This window comes from Rhincodon typus, chromosome 26 (assembly GCF_021869965.1).
Source record: "Rhincodon typus isolate 14 chromosome 26, sRhiTyp1.1, whole genome shotgun sequence".
Lineage (NCBI taxonomy): Eukaryota > Metazoa > Chordata > Chondrichthyes > Orectolobiformes > Rhincodontidae > Rhincodon > Rhincodon typus.
Genome location: NC_063357.1, coordinates 23,815,671 through 23,837,428, shown reverse-complemented (window position 1 = coordinate 23,837,428; position 21,758 = coordinate 23,815,671). Strand labels below are relative to the sequence as shown.

General features: G+C 38.0%; 1 protein-coding gene across 7 annotated transcripts in view; it reads right to left on the bottom strand.

Annotated features, from left to right (window-relative positions):
* Positions 1-21,758, bottom strand: part of LOC109936781 (rab effector Noc2) — a 251,067-nt gene that overhangs the window by 63,658 nt on the left and 165,651 nt on the right. For all 7 annotated transcript variants that reach the window (XM_048612714.1, XM_048612711.1, XM_048612716.1 and 4 more), the window contains 2 exons: positions 20,111-20,254; positions 17,862-17,991 (listed from right to left, as the gene is read on the bottom strand). In XM_048612714.1, coding sequence (XP_048468671.1) covers positions 17,862-17,991; positions 20,111-20,254 — 274 coding nt within the window. The remainder of the gene's footprint in view (positions 1-17,861; positions 17,992-20,110; positions 20,255-21,758) is intronic.

Here is a 21,758-nt window from a genome sequence, read left to right as displayed (position 1 = left end):
ATTTACGCCCACCTCTTTGCTTTCTACTGGTCAAACAATCCTCTATCCATGCCAATACATTACCTGTAACACCGTGCAACTTTATCTTATGTAGCAGCCTTTGGTGTGGCACCTTGTCAAATGCCTTCTGGAAATCCAGATACACCACATCCACAGGTTCCCCATTGTCCACCATGCAAGTAATGTCCTCAAAGAATTCCACCAAATTAGTTAAACATGACCTACCCTTCATGAACCCATGCTGGGTGTTCCCAATGGGACAATTTATATCCAAATGTCTTGCTATTTCTTCCTCAATGATAGATTCAAGCATTTTCCCCACTACCGAAGTTAAGCTAACTGGCCTATAGTTACCTGCTTTTTGTCTACTTCCTTTTTTAAACAGTGGCGTCACATTGGATGTTTTCCAATCTGCGGGAACCACCCCAGAGTCCAGTGAATTTTGGTAAATAATTACTAGTGCATTTGCTATTTCCCTCATCACCTCTTTTAGTACCCTGGGATGCAATTCATCAGGGCCAGGAGACTTGTCTACCTTTAGCCCCATTAGCTTGCCCAGCACTGCCTCCTTAGTGATAATGATAGTTTCTAGGTCCTCACCAGCTATAACCTTCTTGCCATTAGTTTTCGGCATGTTATTTGTGTCTTCCACTGTGAAGACCGACACGAAATAACTGTTTAATGTCTCGGCTATTTCCTCATTCCCAGTTATTAAATTGGCCTTCTCATCCTCTAAAAGGACCAATGTTTACCTTCGCCACTCTTTTACAATTTACATATTTGTAGAAACTTTTGCTGCCTGTTTTTATATTCTGAGCTAGTTTACTCTCATAATCTATCTTACTTTTCTTTATAACTTTTTTTGTGGCTTTCTGTTGGCCTTTAAAGATTTCCCAGTCTACTAGTTGCCCACTACTCTTTGCTTTTTTGTATGCGTTTTTTTTTAATCTGATACTTTCCTTTATTTCCTTAGACATCCACGGCTGGCTCTCTCTTTTCCTACAGTTCTTCCTTATCACTGGAATATACTTCTGCTGAGCACTGTGAAAAATTGTTTTGGAAGTCCTCCACTGTTTCTCAATTGACCCACCATAAAGTTTTTGCTCCCATTCTACTTTAGCTAACTCCTTCCTCATTCCTTCATAGTCCCCTTTGTTTAAGCACAGGACATAGGTACTGGATTTAACCTTCTCACGCTCCATCTGTATTTTAAATTCGACCATACTGTGATCGCTCCTTCCGACAGGATCCCTAACTGTGAGATCATTAATTATTCCTGCCTCATTACACAGGACTAGATCTAGGATAGCTTGCTCCCTCATAGGTTCCATTACATATTGTTCAAAGAAATTATCGCAGCTGCATTCTATGAACCCCGACAAGTCACGCTGACTGAGGAACATGCAGTTGCAGCTATTGTCGATGGATCGTGGACTATTGTTTGGTCATAGGCAACATGAAGAGTTCATTCAGAGGAAGTGGCAAGCTGAATCCACTAGGCATATGCTCTGGATGCCATGTCAGGTTCTCCCAATGGCTAATTTTTTGGGCAAGTTTAGTAAGATTGGAAGCAGAATATTAATGAGGGGAGTCAGGTTCATCAACAAGGAGCTTATAAACATTAATTGCTGTTAACTGACAACTCGCCCCACCTGGCAAGAATCTTACCATGTTCCTTGTGAAAAGCATGGAGCAAGGTGATCTTGGCGTCAGGTTGTTCCTTGCTGGACTTCACACCCGATTCTGCTACATATCTCACCATAGCCCACATCACTCAGGTACCTATAGCAGTGCACACCAGTTTTTAAGAGTGCTTGCAGGTTGGTGTCATAGATGACCTGTATTAGAATATGGAAAAAAGGGCTAGATCTAGCATTTAATGTGACATAATGTCACAATTGCATTTTCCTTCGTGGCCTGGTGCTAAAGTCAAATTCTGTTCGACCTCTCCTTCTTCCTGTTCAACAGAAGTGTGGGGGTCTGTCAATTATTTCCTGGTGGCATTATGATATGTTGACAGCTGTCAGTGCTAAGGAATGTAAGCCTTCCACAAATAGTTAAAGGTTGAACAAGCTCAGAGCAGTCATCACATGGGGTATGGTGCAAAGACTGCAAAAATTTCCATTATTAACTTCAAAACAAAATCCACCTGTCACCAGCATGACATCTTCATTTCACACATCAGCAACCCTCATGGCTGTTATGAGTGAAATTTCCAATTATGGCTTGCTTTGTGCTGTTGACTTATACAAAACCCCTCAAGCTCAGAATCCTTACAGATGTGAGGGAAGGAACATACTTCTGATCAGATTTTCTGAACTTTCATTTCAATATCTTTAATGGTTTGCAACAGTATTATTCAGAACATTTACTTTACCTCTTAGCTTTAGAATGAAATGCTTGGGTTTCATATTCAAACTGAATTCAGGAGAGAACGGCTGAGACTTCCAACTGTTACAAACACTGTCACTTAGTTTAAAAAAAAGCTGAAAAGTGCACGAAATATTCTAAATGTTAGGTCTTCACATTCAAAACAATGTTTTATAATCTAATTTCTTCCCTTACAATATGCAGACAGACTAAAAGAAAGCAATAGGCAAACTACTGATTTTCTGTTCATTTAAATAATCACCCATGTTAATTTGTAAATGCCTTGAAACATCTGAGGGAGAATAGATGCCCTTTGGGAGGAAGGAAGGAACTTGTAGATAGTCAATATCAAAATTATTAGTCAGCAAATGTAAATTCTGGCCTCAATTTTAGAAATGATAATTCCATTCTTTGTCTAATTAACTTAAAAACATCTGATCAGAAGTTGTTAGTAGTTGTTAAATGGCATTTCAAATGAAAGGTTCAATTACATGTTGTGAAAGAAAGCAATTGCTTATGGTGCAGTGGTAGCAACCCTATCTCTGATCCAAGAGACATGGGTTTAGCTCCCAATTATTCTAGAGATGTATACAATAATCAATATTTTCTGTGTTAGCCTGTCCATAAAAGAAAACAGATGTTTTCGAAGAAATCTATACAGTTCATTCATTTATTCTGGAAGTCCGGGTGGTCCCAAGGTCTGAGTATTGAAGTCCAAAATGAAAAGGGGGTTAATTTCATAGAGTCATACAGCACGGAAACAGACCCTTCGGTCCAAACTTCTTTTTGTTAACATTAACATCTGACTTCACAAAAAAAAACTACTTAAAATTAATTTCTACTGTTACGGGCATCCCCTCTAACTCATCATTGCAAAGATTTCTGCTATCTACCAAATTAAACTTCATTTCAATTTTTTTTAAAAACCCAGTAGGATCTGTTAAGACATATAATCCTAATAGTTTCCTGCTTTAGGGTGAAGTAAAAATTTTTTTTAAGTAAAAATTTTGATCAAGACGCTAAGCTATCCTTTGTGTTTTTTAATGTCGGGCTTTGGGGAAAGACGAGGGAAGCAGAATTAGTAGTTTTGGTAAATTTTTCTAAGAGTTGATGTGTGTTACATGTTGAATGTTTTCTTTTGCTGCTTCCTTCCATGATTCTATGTAATATAAAACAGCTGATCTGCAGAGGTCATCATGGTCGCATTCAATGGAGTATGGCACCAAGGATCTGTAGACAAACTGCAGTCAATAGGAACCATGGGGAACCACACCCAGCACAGAAGATGGTTGTGGTCGTTGAAGGCCAATCATTCTCAGTCCCAAGACATCACTGCGAGAGTTCCTCACTTAGTGTCATAGACCCAGTCACCTTAGATGTTTTATCAATCACCTTTCCTTTACCAAATGTTCAGAAGTAGGGATAAATCACTGATAAATCGCACAATATTCAGCACCATTTGCAACTCCTCAAATTTGAATCAGTCAGTGCTCACCTACAGTAAGACCTTGGCAACTTCCAGGCTTGAGCTGAAAATTGGCAGGTAACGTTCACAACACATAAGTGCCAGGCAATAACCATCTCCAACAAGAGAAAATCTAACCATCACTCCTTGGCGTTTAATCGCATTACCATCACAGACTCTCCCACAATCAATATTCTGGAGGTTGCCGTTGACTAGAAACTGAACTGGACCAGCCACAATACTACAGCTAGAAGAACAGGCCATGGTCTAGGAATTCTGAAGTGAGTTACTCACCTTCTGTCTTCCCAAAACTTGACCACCACCAACAAAGCATAAGGAATTGTTCTATTGCCTGAAAACAACAGAGAAATGTGTCTGGCTAAACAGATGGCAGAAAACAGCCGCTGGAGGAACAAACCTGGTCAACACTGGCTTTAGAGCAGCTTTGGAAGGTGCTGAAATGCAGGATGCAAGCCTGGCCTCTTTCTTAGTTCAGGAAAGCTGTGAGGTATCAGATTATTATTCTTTCTGTTTTTTGTTGTTACTAAAGTACAATTATTATTTCTTCCATTCTGTGATTGAAAGTAAAAGAGGAGGCAGCTTTATAACTATGATGATCACCTGAATATGATCTATAGTAGACAATTCTTTTAAAAACACACATTGGCCACTTTGTGACCTAAAGGATAAATTGTTACACAATGTGACAATATTTTCTAGAAGCCGTCTTCAAATTGTGAACACATTTTCCAATATCCTCTGCTGCATAGAATGTAAACTCAGTCTTGTAATCTCTTCACTAGAGGCTAATAAGCATTTCTTGTACACCTAAAAAGACATAGTTAAGTGCATTATTCATCCCCTGCTCCTCAACTATCACTTCTTCTCTCAGCCCACCATGTCAACATATCAGGATTTCAGGAGGAGGAATGCTGAGACTACATCTAGCCTCTATGTAGCAGGCAGTGGTGGGATAAAATGCTAGTCAACCACAAAGGCACATCATCCTGACAGTCCTGCCCCTTGCCAATTTAACCAAATAAAAGCCCACTGAAAAGCATTTACCCAAGGCAATAGTACCTTACCAGTGGTGGTGTGGCCCTCCATCATGCAGGAATGACCCCTGCTGCATGGATGCATCCATTCTCCAGCCTCCCAGGAGAGAAGTTGCGGAGGGGAGGTCCATAAAGCTAAAGATTCAAAGAAGGGGCCTCTGGAAACAATGGTACCACCATTGGAGGCATGGTCTCTCTAACTGGTAGGAACTGCCTGCTTAGACCTGACAAAAAATGAAGTGTCTCCTTCGACTGTTACAGCACCTAAACTGGATGGCCAACTCAGAGGCAGAGGCAGTCATCAGCCAGCTACCTCTGAACATTGTTAAATCAGTCCCAAAGTAGCGATTTTTACCACTTGGTAAAATTTTCCACCTAATGGCACACCAGTGCTCACCCACATCTCATACTCTTGGACCCAAGCAGCAGGACTGAACACATCTTGAAAAACATTCAGAATTCTTCAGGCAACAACACAAGCATTCTGCAGTAAGTATTAACTATTGATCTGTCATGGTGCTCCATCAAAATCCTAGAGCACAGTTCTGACACATCAGCGATCCTGACGCAGTATCAAGAAACAATTCCATGACAGGCAGAAGTCTCTCAGCCCCATGCCCTTTATAAAGAATAAGGAGTGTGGAGGTCCCAGCCTTTTAATACAGTTTTGTCCTCTATTTGCAAGGAATTCAAGAAAACTACAAACATAACCTGTGGCTTCCAAATGGCACAAATGCTTCACCATATTGTACACTGTAATATATTTTAAACCTCTTATAAGGCCTAAACCTCACAAAACTAAGAAACAGATATTAAAACATTTTTGTTGCAGTTTTCAACATTAGCTATTAAAACACTACGATCCTAAATTGCCATTACTGTAATTAAATTGGAAACATTTAAGACCATGGGTAGGATGGTCTGTTCTCTTTCAGTTGCTGATTATATTAAGATAGATTAATGTTGGTCTGTATTTGACCTGTACCCACAAACCATGCACTCTGTACAATCATGCTCAGACTATGATAAACCTCTGAAAGCACTAAGCTACAATGACTTATTAATGCATTATACACAACTGCCAAGATTCTAACAAATGATTGTTGCTGTTTTCTTTATTAACACAGTACTTGCAATTTCTTGTTTAACCTATGAGTGATGGACAATCTCCAAAACTAATTACAAAAATGTTGCAAAATGCCACATCAATCTTACATATAATACACAAGCTTTCTGAAACAATTCTACAGTAATGCAGAGATTGATTGTTTGGGGAAGTTCTAATGCAATCTCATGACTCAATAAACATTCATAAACCAAGTGCCAGTTCAAAAATAAAATTTCACAATATAAAGTTCAACAGTGTGTAAATCAAATATTGTACAAATTCAGGCATTCTAAGTATTAGTAATTGTTGAACTTCATTTAGGCCACTGCTTCTAACCTCAATGGATGTCATAAACGTCAACACCACTACACTCCACCATCCCCCACCAGCAATTATCTGGACCATTAATAAAATAATGTGGCCAGCACTCAACATTTCAAAAAACTGCAAGAGTAAATGGCCTTCATCTAGTAATGCTTGTTGCACCTACAAATAGAAAAATGTTCAATATCTAACATGGGCTCTTGTTAAATGTCAAAACAAAATAAGAGTCATCAGCATTATTAGATAACTCAGATGCCAGCTACCAGACTTCTTCATTTTTGCCAATAGGGCAAGTGTTTCTATTTATGTAGATAGCATCAGTGATAATAAAATTAGACTTAATATTTTTCTTTGACACAAAGGTATACTTTCCTTTTTACCACCCACAAGATTCGAGTCATCTTTCAAATAGTTATGAAGACACTTTTTATACCAACACTTGATTCTAACAGCTCATACAAAACATAATTGGTGTACGATAACACAGAATAATGAGTTAACATGGCAATACTATGGCTTCAACAGTGGAAGAAAATCCAGGGTGAAATAAAAGTTAATATTAATTTTACAAAAACAAACAAAATGCCAAATGATTTCTAACAATCCTAATACAAGTAGAATATCAAGTGCCGTCTGCTGGAAGAACACAGCATTCAACTTCTATTGTATATCAGTTTTTTTAAAAGAGTTGTCAATGTGGTTAGCAAATTTCAGGAGGCATTGTCACACAGTCTTCCACCTCTAAACACCTTGCTTCCACCATCCAGTTACTGGTCACCTAACACAACCACCTTCACAGTTCATCACCTTCACCAACCCATTAGAAGGTAAGCAGACTCTTCCATACCCAATAGACTCACACAGTCAAGATTCAGCCAGCCAGTTTTTTTTTCCTGACCACCAATATTTTTACAACTAATAAATAAAAGTACTCAAAAAGAAAATTCAAAAGAAGAAATCCTTTAGATCCTTTACATTTTTACATCTAGTTTTGTTGACTAATATTCAATTTCTGAATACTTCAGGACAATCCTGGAGAGTTGGCAACTCTATGTTTTACACATCAAACATTTCTGTTCATACCTGTACACATGTAGAAAAGTTCTATTTTCTTCTGTAATACAAAGAACTCTGAGTTTTGCTTATACAATTTTGTTTTAAAAATATTGCATCTGCCTCCCCATAGCAGTTTTCTCTTCATCTTTACAGATTGTTTATCAATTATTTGGTACAGCACCACACTCAATGAGGACTCACTGTAATTGCATTCAAGTTGCAATTATCTGTGTATTGTGTAATGCTGTTGAAATTTCTCTTGGGACCAAATAGAAATATGGTGTTATGAAACTAGCAATCAGGTGTCAATCTAATTAAGCCTTTCTGACTGCGTTAATCCTGAACTATTTCTAAGGAACCGTAAATTAATAGTCCAAGAATGGCACAAGTTCAAAAGTGCCTTAAGAGGACAGCTATTTGACCAAATTAGAACAGTTTGAATTTCTGCCAACTTTCCCTAACACAAACTTCAACGTAAATTGATATTTCTCATAGTGAATGGCAGGACAAACTCTAGTATAACATATAACACACACCTATGGGTATTGTTTAATTCTACAGGAGATAATCAGGCATTAGGAGAATACTATCAGTATTTTTTGCATCATATACAAGTTTGAAGAGACCCACATTCCAAGTATTTTTACTTTATTCTTACCGAAAAACAACAATGATTAAAAGACAATGTCTTTAGTAAAACTGCTAAATGAACCAGGGCATCCTCCAACAATTATAACTTTTATATGTTAAAACAAGATATATGAATGTCTGAGCCCTTTTGCTCACTTCATTTCTCTGCACAAGGCAACAGCCCACCCTGCTGTGAACAGGAGCAGATGAAAGCTTTACTAAGTGATTAGCATTCTGAACACGTTCAAATGTTTAAGAGAACAGACTACAGCAAAATGCGATTAGGCATTTTTCCGTCAAAACAATCACTAGTTCAACTTTCTGTTGATCTCATGTGACATTTGCAACAATTAGATTCTATGAGTCTCCCTCGTTTAGTTTTATTTGCAAATAAATAAGCCATACCTGCTCGCGCATGGATATAGTTAATACAAGCATAAGAAGGACATGAAAAACATAGACATTACAATTTTGGCATATTATATATCCAGCAGATGTTTAAAAGCAATATTCAGGTATCTGCTAATAGTATAGCTAAAATAAATTAAAACAGGCAAAATTTATGATCAGAGTATAGTGGTTGTTTTGGTTGACTCAGTCATGGGTTGTGGATATCACTGGCTAGGCTAGCATTGGTAGTGCTGAGCTGCCATTTTGAACTTTTGCAGACAATATGGTGACAATACACCTGATGTACTGTTAGCAAGTTGCAGGATTTTAGTCAAATGGCAGAGAAGAAATAGCAATATACTTCCAAGCCAGGACCAGGTGTGTCTTGGAGAGTAACTTGCAAGTTGTGGTGTTGTCATGTATCTGCCACCCTTAACCTTCTATTTGGTAGCGGTTGCGGGTTTGGAAGATTCTGCAACATATTTTGTAGATTGTACATACTGCTGCTGCTGCTGCTATGTGTCAGTGGTGGAAGGATTGGATATTTGTGGATATGATACAAAGCAAGTGGGCCTGGATGGCATCAAGGTTCTGGAGTGTTGCGGCCATGCACAAGTTGAGAGCATTCAACTGCACTCTGAGTTGTACCGTGCAGTGGACAGATTTTCAAGAATTGGAAGTTGAGTCTTTGCCTCTGATCTGTTCATGTGACCAAACATTTTATATAGCTAGTCCAGTTCAGTTGCTGACCAATGGTGACTCCCAGGATGTTGACGGTGGGATATTAAGCAATGGTAATGCCATTAAATTTCAAGAGGCAACATTTAGATTCTGTCTTGTTGGAGATGCTCGTTGTCTGGCCCATGTGTTATGCAAATGTCACTTGCTACTTATTAGGCCAATCCTGGATACTGTCTAGGTCTTGGTGCATTTAGACATTGACTATTTCAGTGCCCCAGAGTTGTGAATAGTGCTTAAAAATATCTCATCAGCAAAAATTCCCACTTTTGACCTTATGATGGAAGGAATGTCATTCAAGGAGTTGCTGAAGATGGTTAGGTCAAGGAACCTACTCCTGCAGTGATGTCCGATGATTGAGTTGACTAACCTCCACTAAGTATAACTCCAACTAGTGGAGAGCGGTTCCTCTAATTTCTATTGACTGAATGCTAGCAAGCAAATTATTGCTTTTCAAGTATCACTTGATAGTATAGTCAATGACCCCTTTTAAAACTTTGCTAATGATCAGGAAAACACCATGAAGGTAGTAATTGGTTGGGTTGGATTTGTCCAGCCATTTTGCATTCAGAACGTTTCTGGGCAAATTTTCACATTCCACATTTGGGTAGATACTAGTATTGTAGCTGTGAGGAAACAGGTTGGCTAAGGATATGGTCAAGGATCTAGGCCCGAAACGTCAGCTTTCCTGCTCCTCTGATGCTGCTTGGCCTGCTGTGTTCATCCAGCTCTGCACCTTGTTATCTCAGATTCTGCAGTTCCTACTATCTCTGGCTAAGGATATGGTTATTTTAAAGCACAAGCCACCCCAGCATAAAGACTATTTTTTTTCCTGTAGTTTTGATTATGGATTGAAATGGAAATAAAAAACCGTTTCAAAATACCAATGAGTGCTGAGGGATTACTATAGTTTTTGAGATCAAGTAACCTGACACTCATTGTCAGTACTGTTTACACAGCACTGCTAGTTCAAGCAGTAGTAAATGGTTTGCAATGAGCTGGAGCCAAGGACTGTGTACAAATGGATATTCAGCCAGCAAGAAATAGCTGCTTGGTTTGTGGACTGGGGGCCAGTTATTGGTGACAGAAGCTTGGCCTGCTAACAACCATGTAATTGGCTCCCAAGTAACTGAATAGCTTGGAGCTGAGAACAAGACTGAGAGAAGCCATCAGATCTCCACAGGCTCAAAAGCTATCTCCATTCTCTGCAGTAAAAAAAATACTTTAAGTCTAGAAAAACAGTTTACTCTCTCTTCAGCAGTTTCTGTAAGCTGCAATGTTTAATTAATAAGTCAGAGATCTTTTATAAGCATGAACTAGTCACCTGTGCACCCACAAACAAGAGAAGGGAAATGTAATGTTACAGTATAAAAGAGTCCATGCAATTTTTAAAAATACAACAGCATTTAAAAGGAAGCAGATTTAAAAGAAAATTGATTAAAAATGAACAAAGCTTTAAAGACAAGATTTAAAAAAAGTACAAAGACTTTAAAGGATGGGAGATTGTAAAAGACTAGAACATTTTCCAAGATGACAGCTTTTGCAAGATGAGAGATTTTAAAAAGTCAGAAAGCAGTAGTTCACTACAAAACGAGTAAATGCAATTTGAAGCTTTGTTTCAATAATTTAATACATATCAATAGTTACTCCAAATGCACTTCAGATTAGAAAATTCTTAAAGATTTGAAGATTTTAACAAGCTTTAGAACTATTTATATTAGCACAGCATTTCTGAATGTAAGCTGACAAGCTTAAAAGGACATCAGATTTAAGGCATATTGAAATTGTACAGATTTCACAAGTCTAACTTTAATCAACACGTTAGGAAGAAGTGAAAAAAGACATAAATGTTCTTCATTGAATTTTAAGATGAGGAACACACCTGACAGACAGAAACAATGGGCACTGCATTTCTATACTTCCTTGCGCATTCTCTCAGTACCATAGATTTGCTTGTGGCAGCCCTGCCCCGAGGTAGATATTTTCTAATCGACATGTTCAGAGATGCTTTTATACACCTCTGGATTAGCTGAGATTTGAACTGGACCTCCTAGCTCAGAAGTAAAGACATTATCATCATGCCACAAGAGCCCATTTTCCTGCCCTAAGTTATTGTTACATTCATTACTATGCTGAATATTTGTTTGCAAGTGCACACTCCCAGGGAATTCTTGCACTGCCTGCTTTTTATGCTTTTTATCCAGTCCCTCTCCTTCAGCTACTGAACATTTCTAAAGCACGACTATCTTTAAAAAAAAGTGCAGCACATAAAATTCTCAGCTTTCTTGTCACAATCACTCCTGCTTTCTGGCCTAGCCTCACCATCTTCTTTGTTCAGCCTTTCATGCTTCTATATTTTCCCAAAATAATTAATTGGTTTCAAATCTGGATACTGTACTGAAGAAAGCGCTTCGAAATTTGGAATTAGTCTCATAGTAATGGAGTGGATCAGAACAAAATAGGATTTAAATTTTAAATTGGATTTTAAAGATGACCAGAGTAAAACAGTCAAATCTGTATCCGAGACCTAACTTCTATAGTGGTGCATACTGATACAACATACTTTATTTTGAAGCTTTGAAGAATAAAATCATACATACATCCATACAAACAAACATGCAAATATAACTATGTACACCCTTGAACCTCATCATTCTGATACAGCAATAAAATAAACTTTGTGACAAGACATGGATTGCCATATCATAGATGAATATGGCCTACATATTGGAATGTACCAGCAGAGTTACAGTAATAATTATTCTAAACGCAAGTAAAACATCTTTAATCTCTGACAGCTACATATGAAACTGACATGTTTGATGGTGCAAATCTAAACTGAAATTTACAATTGACAGTCAAGTAGATAGACCCAGTCTCATTTCTGTGCCACACTGAATGCAGTCTGACTGAACATTTAAGATCAATTTGAACTGTCATAGCAGCTTCTTTAACCTGCCAGTCATAGCCATCATTCTCGGCCAAAGTTCATGAATAATCAAATTCTTTGCACGTTGAGAATTGCATAGGTGTAAGTGACTGACATAGCAAGGAATTCCATGTCTGTATCTGTCAGATTTTCCATTCATAATCTGATCCAGGAAAGCCCTATACCAAATTTCCGCCTTCTCATGCCACCAAATCTTATTATCCATCAAAGTTCAATTTCTTTCATTTTTAACAAAATTTCTGTACACTACTTTTGACCAGGAACAGTATCGTAACCATGTAGAATAACTTCTAAATACAGTTTATTTTAAGAAAATGTTTAACTACAGAGCCAGGTTGGGAACTGATGTGAATACACTGGAGTCATCAGAAGAACTAAAATATACTGAGGATTGCCAGAAATGCTAAAGGATGAGCATTTGATTTCTTTTTTCCCCCCCCACCTAATCAATCCACAGTTCAGAAAATGATCACTGATTCAATGTTTGAACTCTTTATAGGTCAGAAGCTGATTTTGGGAGATGCTTTTAATTCAATCACGAGATCCCAGCTTGGCTTAGCCAGCCATTATTGCCCATCCCTAACTGGCCTTTCAAAGGTGGCGGTGGGCTACCCTCGAACTGCTGTAGTCCATTGGGTGTAGGTACTCCCATAGTGCTGTTAGGGAATTTTTACAAAAAATTACATTTAACTATTTACAATGCAAGAAAGACTATGAATCTCTACTGTATTTTGCTGATAGGTCTGGACCCCGTGAAGGTGTCTTTTTAGGGAATTGTCATCAATTGTCCACAGTCATCAGTGTTATTGTCTGTTGATTGTGTGTATATTATCTAATTTTGCTTTCATGGATGTGGTTGCTGTTCCAGAACTTGTTTATTTTGACAGACTGCAGCCAATTTTGCACCCAAGGTTATTCTAAAATTCTAGCTTTCAGTTGGTTCATTATATTTTCTCTTTCATAACCTACTATGATAACCGTTCTGCCTCAATTTTCATTTTCCTTGTTTTCTTTGAACATTGGACCTTTCCCACTTGCTGTTTCAGTGGTTGCTTGGTTTCCTCGGTGTCCTACTTCAGTTCTTTCACTAGAGTGTTATTGTTGGCATTTATTTCTGGAAAGACTGAGTCATGAGCGATTTGCAGCTCTTTATTGTGTGCACTATGCACTTCCACCTGTGTTTTTTTAAACAGATGTGTCATTTTCTCCAGCATTGCTCAGATCTCAAATCAATATTTCTCTAGTCGTTTTTAGTAAGTCTGAATTCTTTTTTGTAAACTGGCAATTTTTTCATTGTATTAATAATACAGAACTTATAGATAATTCAGCTTCCCTTCTTTCTCTTTCAGTTATTCGTTCATCCTTGTGAGCTAAGTAGAGGTATCTCCAAAAGTCTTTCACTATCCCAGAGATGGCTGTCTGAGGTCCAGAATTATCCCGAGCTAGCTGTTTAGCCTTTTCTCATGAATTTTCATTTTTCTCTCCACAGCATGGAATGGAGATTTTAACTCAACTAATTCAGAAGAAAGTGAAGTGTACCATTCCTTTCATATTCAGATCTGCAAGTGTTAATTGAACATTCCTCTGCAGTTTCTGTTGTGTCTCTGGGGTCAGACCAGTTCCCTGGATTGCGACTAGTTTGAGGTCACTGTATACACTGTCGGACTAGCAATTACAATGTAGAATATCTGACATCCGGGTGGATTGAATGTACTTGCACTACTGATCCTGCTTTTAGAATTGGTGAACTGTTATATGCTGAAGATTTTACATTTATAGGTAACATGACTTCTAGTTGATGAATGCAGAAGGTTAATCTGACTGAATAGGTCTTCAAATATGGCCCAAACAGGGAGAAGGACTTACCTTTCCACCCTCCCCACTCACTTGAGGTGTGGTGGTACTCAGGTTAAACCAACACCAACTGTTTCTCTCAAAATGCAGGAGGTTTAGAGGGGAGTGGAGGAAAAACTTTTTCATCCAGAGAGTGGGAGTCTGGATGCACTGCCTGAGAGGGTAGTTGAGGCAGGAAAGCTCAACCTTCAAAACATACTTACATCGGCACCTGAAGTGTAATAATATTCAAGGCTATGGGCCTAGTGTGGGAAAGTGGGACTAGTGTAGGTGGTAATGTATTTTTGGCAGTACAGACTCAATGAGCTGAAGGGTCTCTTTTGTACTGTATGATTCTATGATTGAATACCTTTTGAGGATCTTTTAGTACTTCGGCTGTTAATCCTCATATGGACATTCTGACAACATGCTTTTGACCTTTCCATGCTTGTTTTCAAGCCAGAACATACCCTGATCACTTGTCTATCTCAAGTGTTAGAAACTGCCCTCTCAATAGGGATTTGTCTGCTTACCAACAAGCTCTCTTTTCAAGATTCTCTGATGCTGTAATGAATAATGACATTGAGGGCTGTCTCATGCACTTTCAGTATGATTTAAGGCTGTTGGCCACGTGTTTCAACTGTAAATCAAGTTGCATTGTTGTCTATCAAGCATGATAGGCCTCATCAGTACAATGTTTTCCACCACTGCTTAAAATGTCATGTTAATAATGATCGAATAATCAAATCGCTCATTTGGGATTATTTAACTGTGGGTTAGCTTAGCTAAAACAATAAAACACAAAGTAATAAAGCAGATGTTACAGCAAACCAAACGATTTGTGTTGTGCAGCTTACAGATTCATAACAGAATGGCAGACAGAGTCACAACCTTATACATGCATAGCACACAGAGTCCTTAATAGTGAAGGTAAGATGCACATAGCAGAACACACATTGTACTACTCTCCCAATTCTTCTTTCCACAGCATGTGATTTATTCAAGTGTTTCATTTTCCCTTAATCCTTCTGTGTAAAACAGGGAACAAGTGACTTTTTTTCTCTCAGCATGACAAGACTATTATTTAGGGTAAAAGAAATACAATCTCCCAGCAGTTTAACAGCAAGAATGCATCAGATAAGTTCCTATAACTATAATTCATGAATCATGAGGCATTTGACCTCAGCTAGAATGAAAGCAAAGGATACTGCAATTGCGTTTGAGGCTTCAGATTTAAGATGAGGAAAGTTTTTCACACAAAGGGTAGTGAGTGTCTAGAACATGGAAGCATTCAAGAAGCACCTAGACAAATACATGAATAGGAAGTGAATAGAAACATACGGATCCTGTAAGTGAAAATAGTTTTAGTATGGAAGGGCAAAATGTAGCGATGCAGGCTTGGACAGCCAAAGGGCCCGTTCCTGTGCTGTATTGGTCTTTGTTCTTCATTCCCATTCCTGCTTGCTAACATGGAAGCCAGCATGCAATAATGGTAGGTGAGCACATAATCTGCCCAGCTACAATATAGTGACCTCATCTCCAAGGTTGAGGAGCTTCTATCTGTAAGCTGACATGTGAAGAATTGGCACACAGAAGTACTGCCAGATTGTACATTCCAGACTGAAACCAAAATCTTTAGAAGGCAGGGAGCTAACAAAGAAAGTTAGTGGATTAGAATAAGAAAATATAAATACTATACTCAAGTATATAATCTTTTCTTTATATCAGAAATCCTGGCTCAAAATATACCACATTCTGTTGGAAATGGACTCAATGTATAATTCCTGTTTAAGAAGTTAGCTAATAAAGCATAACAATTTATACTACTTCATAAGTATTTGACAGCCTCCACTTTCATGATCTGCCTGTCATTGGAAACAAGCAGCTGATCTATTTCATCACAACAAAAAGTTAATTTTAACAGCGCAAGGGGAAAGAAAAATTCATTTCATGTCTGGCAGGACAGAAAGGAGGGTTAATAATCTCTACTGCAAGCTGACGAACTGTATTATCCCATTAGAGAAGCACATGCAGAGAGGAAAAAGACTGTTATCTTTAATTATTTGCAAGTGCACAGAATCAATTACCAGGGAAATGTGAACATAAAACAGAATATAAAATGAAATAATACAACTTTGTGATCTTTGTAAATAGACATTGAGTGCAAATAGAGTCAGATATCCCTCACATATTCCGGTTACATAGTATGTACATTAACGCAAGAACCAACATAATGACAACAAATGTCAAATGGTTGCTAATTTGCCTTTTTTTAAAGGAAATGTGGAATATTGGTGAATCTGTTGGATGACTCATCAGTCAATAGTACTCTATCAATTCTCAATGGCATTAAAAAGATCATGTACAGATTCCAAACAGTACAAAATCAATGTTAAGAAACCCACATGTTGCATGTTTAAATGTGAAAAAAGCAAATTTTTATGGGCTTATTTCAATGGTATTTGTGACCTTAATTTCAATTCAGAATTACTAGTGAAGAGAAAGGCTTTTAGAAATACTTAAATTAGCACATATATAAACTAATTGATTATTTCTGAAAAAGGGTCTAGGCCCGAAACATCAGCCTTCCTGCTCCTCTGATGCTGCTTGGCCTGCTGTGTTCATCCAGCTCTACACCTTGTTATCTCAGATTCTCCAGCATCTGCAATTCATACTATCTGATTATTTTGAATTCTGTTTTGTACCATTTCAGTTTTCTTCTGGAATGCAACAATTGTTCCAAATTTCTTTGAATTTTGTGTCATAATGTACACATTTTATAACAAGTGAATTTACAAGGAATGCAATTTTTCAGGTGCATGCAGTTTGGATAGAGGTGAGTGGTCACCTCCACCTTCACATTCCAAGGCGGATGCAGTAAATGAGGCAGAATTGCTTGCATGTTGTTGGATATTAGAACTCCTGCCTTTAATGGTCCAGCTACATGGAGAGCATGTATACCTATCTGGAATGGCTGACCCTGGTGGAAGCGAGTTTCAAAGGAGTTTTCTTTTACAACTTTTGCTTGCAGTAATGAAAAAAGCTTGGGCAATTTGTTTTTTTTTTCCCCAAGAGTTGCTCAGGATGTTTTCATACTGCCTCAACTTCCATCTCTAGAGATCACAACTCTATCACTGATAGAATTCTGCTAGGGGTCTGGGCTTTCAACAAATCATGCACCGTAAGCGGAGATGCATCATATATTCATAGATGATCATCTCAATAGGGAGTTCCATTTTGACAACTGCAGGGGATTTTTGTTTTAGTTCAACCATATTACAACACATTTCTGGATATCGTTTGGAAGGAAGACCTAGCGGTTTTTGGAACAGCCAAGCCACACTTAGAAGTTTCAAGCTTGTGTTCTTTTGAAGGGCACACAAGATACAAAAATTCCAAATCTATCTTGTTTTCTGCAGGATATCATAGTTGGGAGAAAGTAATTTTCCAAACGCAAATTACTGGTCCTCTAATTCTCATTCTAAGATTGTATCATGAATGGTTCCAAGATCTGTTATCGATAACAATCCAACAGCACACTGGAGACATATTGATTGTCAGAAGTTATCCGCTTCATTGTCAATTGGCCAAAGAAATTCTCATTTCTGTACACACATTTTATTGACAGATCTTAGGAAATCAACGTGTGGAATTTCCAAAAAAGGTGGTGCATATTGTAAATGGAAGTGAACATCTTAAAATAAGATCACCATTTATTTTCAATCCATCAATTCTACATGTCTATTTTCTCTAATTAAAGCTGGTATAATAGTTCTTCAATTAATTTTCAGAATTTAATCAATATTGACAAATAAAGTTATCTGAAGAGCCGCTTTGCAAATAGGCCTCCTTCACCACAGCACTGTATTAATAATTGAACTGTGTTATGAATTGAAATTAGAAATATCAGACAAATACACCAAATTGGCACTTGTACCTTACCTTTCTGCAGTCTTGACAGAAAACAGATGTTGATCCCAGAAATCCAAGTAACTCTCCACATAACAAGCACTGAGCTAGACCATTTCCCATCACATTCTTCTTCATATTTTCCAAACGTTCAACAAGGCGACTAGATCACAAAAAGAAACTGAAATAAATTTATCGCATAACTGCAACATCTCAAAAATCAAGTTATTTTTAACATTACAATATTTTTAAAAATGCGCTATTTTGGGCACTTTGAAGTTTACGATATTTCTTTTGATTTAGGTTTAGCTCACCCACCTCTTTGCAGTAAGCAAACAATATTAATAGCTTGCTCCCACAAAGTCTTCAATACCAATGGAGCACACTGGTGATGATGATTAATTTTTTACGCAACCTGTTTCTATGAGAGAAACTTAGTTTCTGTTCAGTGTCTTCCTGGATCTGCAAAGCACAAATTGTGGGCTTGGTAAAAATCCAAGAATTAACTTGTAACTACTCAACCTAAAACAGCAAGATATAGTGCAGTGGTAGTGTCCCTGTCTTTGTGCCAGGAGACTTGGGTTCAAGCGCCACATGCTCCAGAGGATCTCTAAATAGGTTGATTAGAAAATATATTTTAAACAGACAAAAAAACTCTGTCCAGAACATTTATCAGCAAACACAGTCTTATATAATTTATCAGAAGCTCCTTTCAATAAGTAATTTGGAACTTTCTAAATGAAAACCTGAATGCATTAAATAAAGATATAACTTGCAATCTAATTATCTTTAAGCACATGGATATGCAGTACCACTTAGTTTCAAATTCGCTTGTTTGACCAGGCTTTCGGGCATTGGGAGAGGTGTAGAGAAGCAAGAATGCCTAAATGCCAAGCAAACACTTCTGCCACAAGAACGAAAAGGCTATTGAAAAGGTTGATGACAGCAGCTTACTCCCAGAATATAGGTTGCAATGCCAAAAGAAGTTCTATGACCTCACCAAGAGGGTTAGAAGGCAAATATTTCTAATAAGAAGAGAGAAGACAAAGGAATGAAGAATTCTCAATTTCGATACTCAAGGGCTTTTTTCACATCAGCCATGATATTATTCTGAAGTAGATAGAGATCCATCTGTTGTCTTGCCCCTTCTAATGGCATTACACGGTACTTACATGACAGAAATATGTCATTCAGCACAACTGGCATATGCTGGTGTTTCTTTTTCTTCACATGAGCATCCTCCAATCATATCAGCATATATTATGTTGCTTTGTCTCTCATGTAATTCAAGTTTTCTTTTAATTTATCTATGCTATTCACCTCAACTACTCCACATGGAGTTGAATTCCAAATTCAAACCACTGTTTAGATGACAGGATTTTACTTGATTTCTTCTTTAGTCTTTAGTTTTGGATTCCCCTACAAATAGAAAAATCTTCTCTGATCTAACTCATCAAGCCTCTACATATTCTGGAGACAGTGCCTCTCTCCACCCTGTTCTGCATGTTCTGACAGTTATAATCACCCAATTCTGGTACCCTCCTTGTAAAGTCTTTCCAGCACCTTCTTAGATGTCTCTGCATTATTATTCAATATTATGGAGGCCAGAATTGTGCAGTGTTCTAAATGTCTCCAATTATACAACTTTAGCTAAAAACTTAGATAATTGACAAGGTGTGATCCTAAATAATAAAACCGAGCGCAATATTTACCCATTTTTGTCCCTTTCAACTTGCGTTGTTATTTTTAATAATTTATGATTCTGCATGATATTTTATAAAAATTACAAGGGCTCCTTATTCCTTCAACTGCAATGCACTTACTAATACTCATCTATATTTTTACGAAATTACCACTTACATGCCCATTCTGCAAATTTATTAATATTTTGCACGATGTCATATTATTCCTCCCCGAATTAACTATTCTCCTGAATTCGGTGTCAATCATTTACATAAATGATGAACAATTCCAAAGAATCAGTATCTAGCACCCCCCAGAGTGGGAAAATACATAAAAATCTTCAACACTTCCCTTTTACATCTCACTTTAAAGTTCTTGCTTGACTTTCAACACAAGATTCCAACTATTCACTGTTTGAATAGTTGTCCCTCATAACAATGGCATTTTTCAATTCCATACAGGATAGTATAAAGTGCAGCATATCAAGTTGCATTACCGCATCAAAAAGATTCTATTACTACAAATCTCTGCAGGGTGAGGTTACCAAATTCTTTAAATAATAATAATAATTTTATTCCATCCAAACAGATTTTCCATACCCAATCCGCTTCTGTTCAACCAGATCCAGACTTTCTGCCCTTTTGATGACATCAAGAATAACTGCAATCTCCTTCTTAGTTAGGATCTGATTTTGCCGCTGTTTCTCGGACTCATTAGAGTGCACAGACCAACCAGTTTTGAGTCTATTGCAAAGAGAACATGACAAAGTTTGTTTTTATTTTTTCCCCAACAGACACACATACTAAAATTTATTAAATTACAGGAGCAGAGAAGTCTAAACCGTTGACAACTTCAAAATCAGTCATATTCTAAGGGTCATAGAATGAACATCCTGTAACATGTGGAGATCTTTGGATGGGGTTCTCATGGCTAGGCCAACCAGAATGTGCAGAAAGCAGCTCATGGCATCAGAGTTTAAGCAGCAGCTAGCATGCAATGAATCTGCAAGTTTGAGTCTTGTAGATAGCACATTTCTATGGATAAACGAGTGCTAGCAGGAGGATATGGTTGACCACCAGATGGTTGAGGAAAACCAACTAAGTAATGCAAGAGTCCCCAGAGTCTAAATACTGGTGAGAGTAAATTTCCTCTGATAAGTACAGTCAGACCATGGCTCAGATGTACTGGGAGATAACAAAGCTGGGAAAGCAATTGACAAAAGGGGATTTGATATTTAGGGGAACAGAAAAGTGCAGGCATGAATCCAAGATGGCATGTTGTTTCCCTGGTGCCAGGGTTGAGGATGTCACTGAGCAGTTGCATAGCACCCTGAAGATGGGGGGAAAGGAAGGAGATGGGAGGATGAAAAGATAGTGGCTGTGATCTGTATCAGTACTAATGACATGGATAGCAAGAAGGATTGGGTCTGGCAGGTACAGTTTAAGGAGCTCTGAAAGAAACTAGCAAACTAGGTCTTGAAATCAGTAATCTCCTGATTCCCCTCTTTCTCATGTGCTCCTGGGTCCTGAAATGAGAGAACAGAAAAGGAGAGTAAATGATTAGCAAGCTGGTGCAGAAAGGAAGGCTTTATATTTCTGGGACATCTGAAGCAGCTCTGGGGAAGTTGGGGAAACCAGTACACACTGAATGAGTGGCACCCGAATAGATGGAAGACCAAATGTTCCTAGAAGGTGGTTTGCTAGAGCTATGAAGGAGGGTTTTAACTAACTTGACATGAAATGGAATCGAGGAGGTAATATCAGAGAAGAAATTTAAAGGTGCAAGAAGCAGGGCAGCATAGTGGCTCAGTGGTTGGCACTGCTGCCTCACAACACCAGGGAACCAGGTTCAATTCCACCTTGGATGACTATGTGGAGTTTGCACATTCTCCCTGTGCCTGCATGCATTTTCTCCGGGTATTCTAGGTTTCTCTCACAGTTCAAAGATGTGCAGACTACGTGGATTAGCCATGGGAAATGTGGAGTTACAGGATGGGATAGGCTGCTCTTTGAAGGGTTGGTGTGACTCGATGGGCTGAATGGCCTGCTTCCAAGGTGTAGTGATTCTATGAGGCTTTTAAGAGGGATAGCATTGAACCAAGCAAAGATATTAGGTAGAAATATAATAAGAAGGAATGCAATAAAGCCCAATTCTAGTTTGTAATGCATTTAAGTGAACTCACAGAGTATCACAAGATTGGTGAGCAGCATTCCCTTTAATTTCCTTATCGGCTGCACAGGCAGTGAT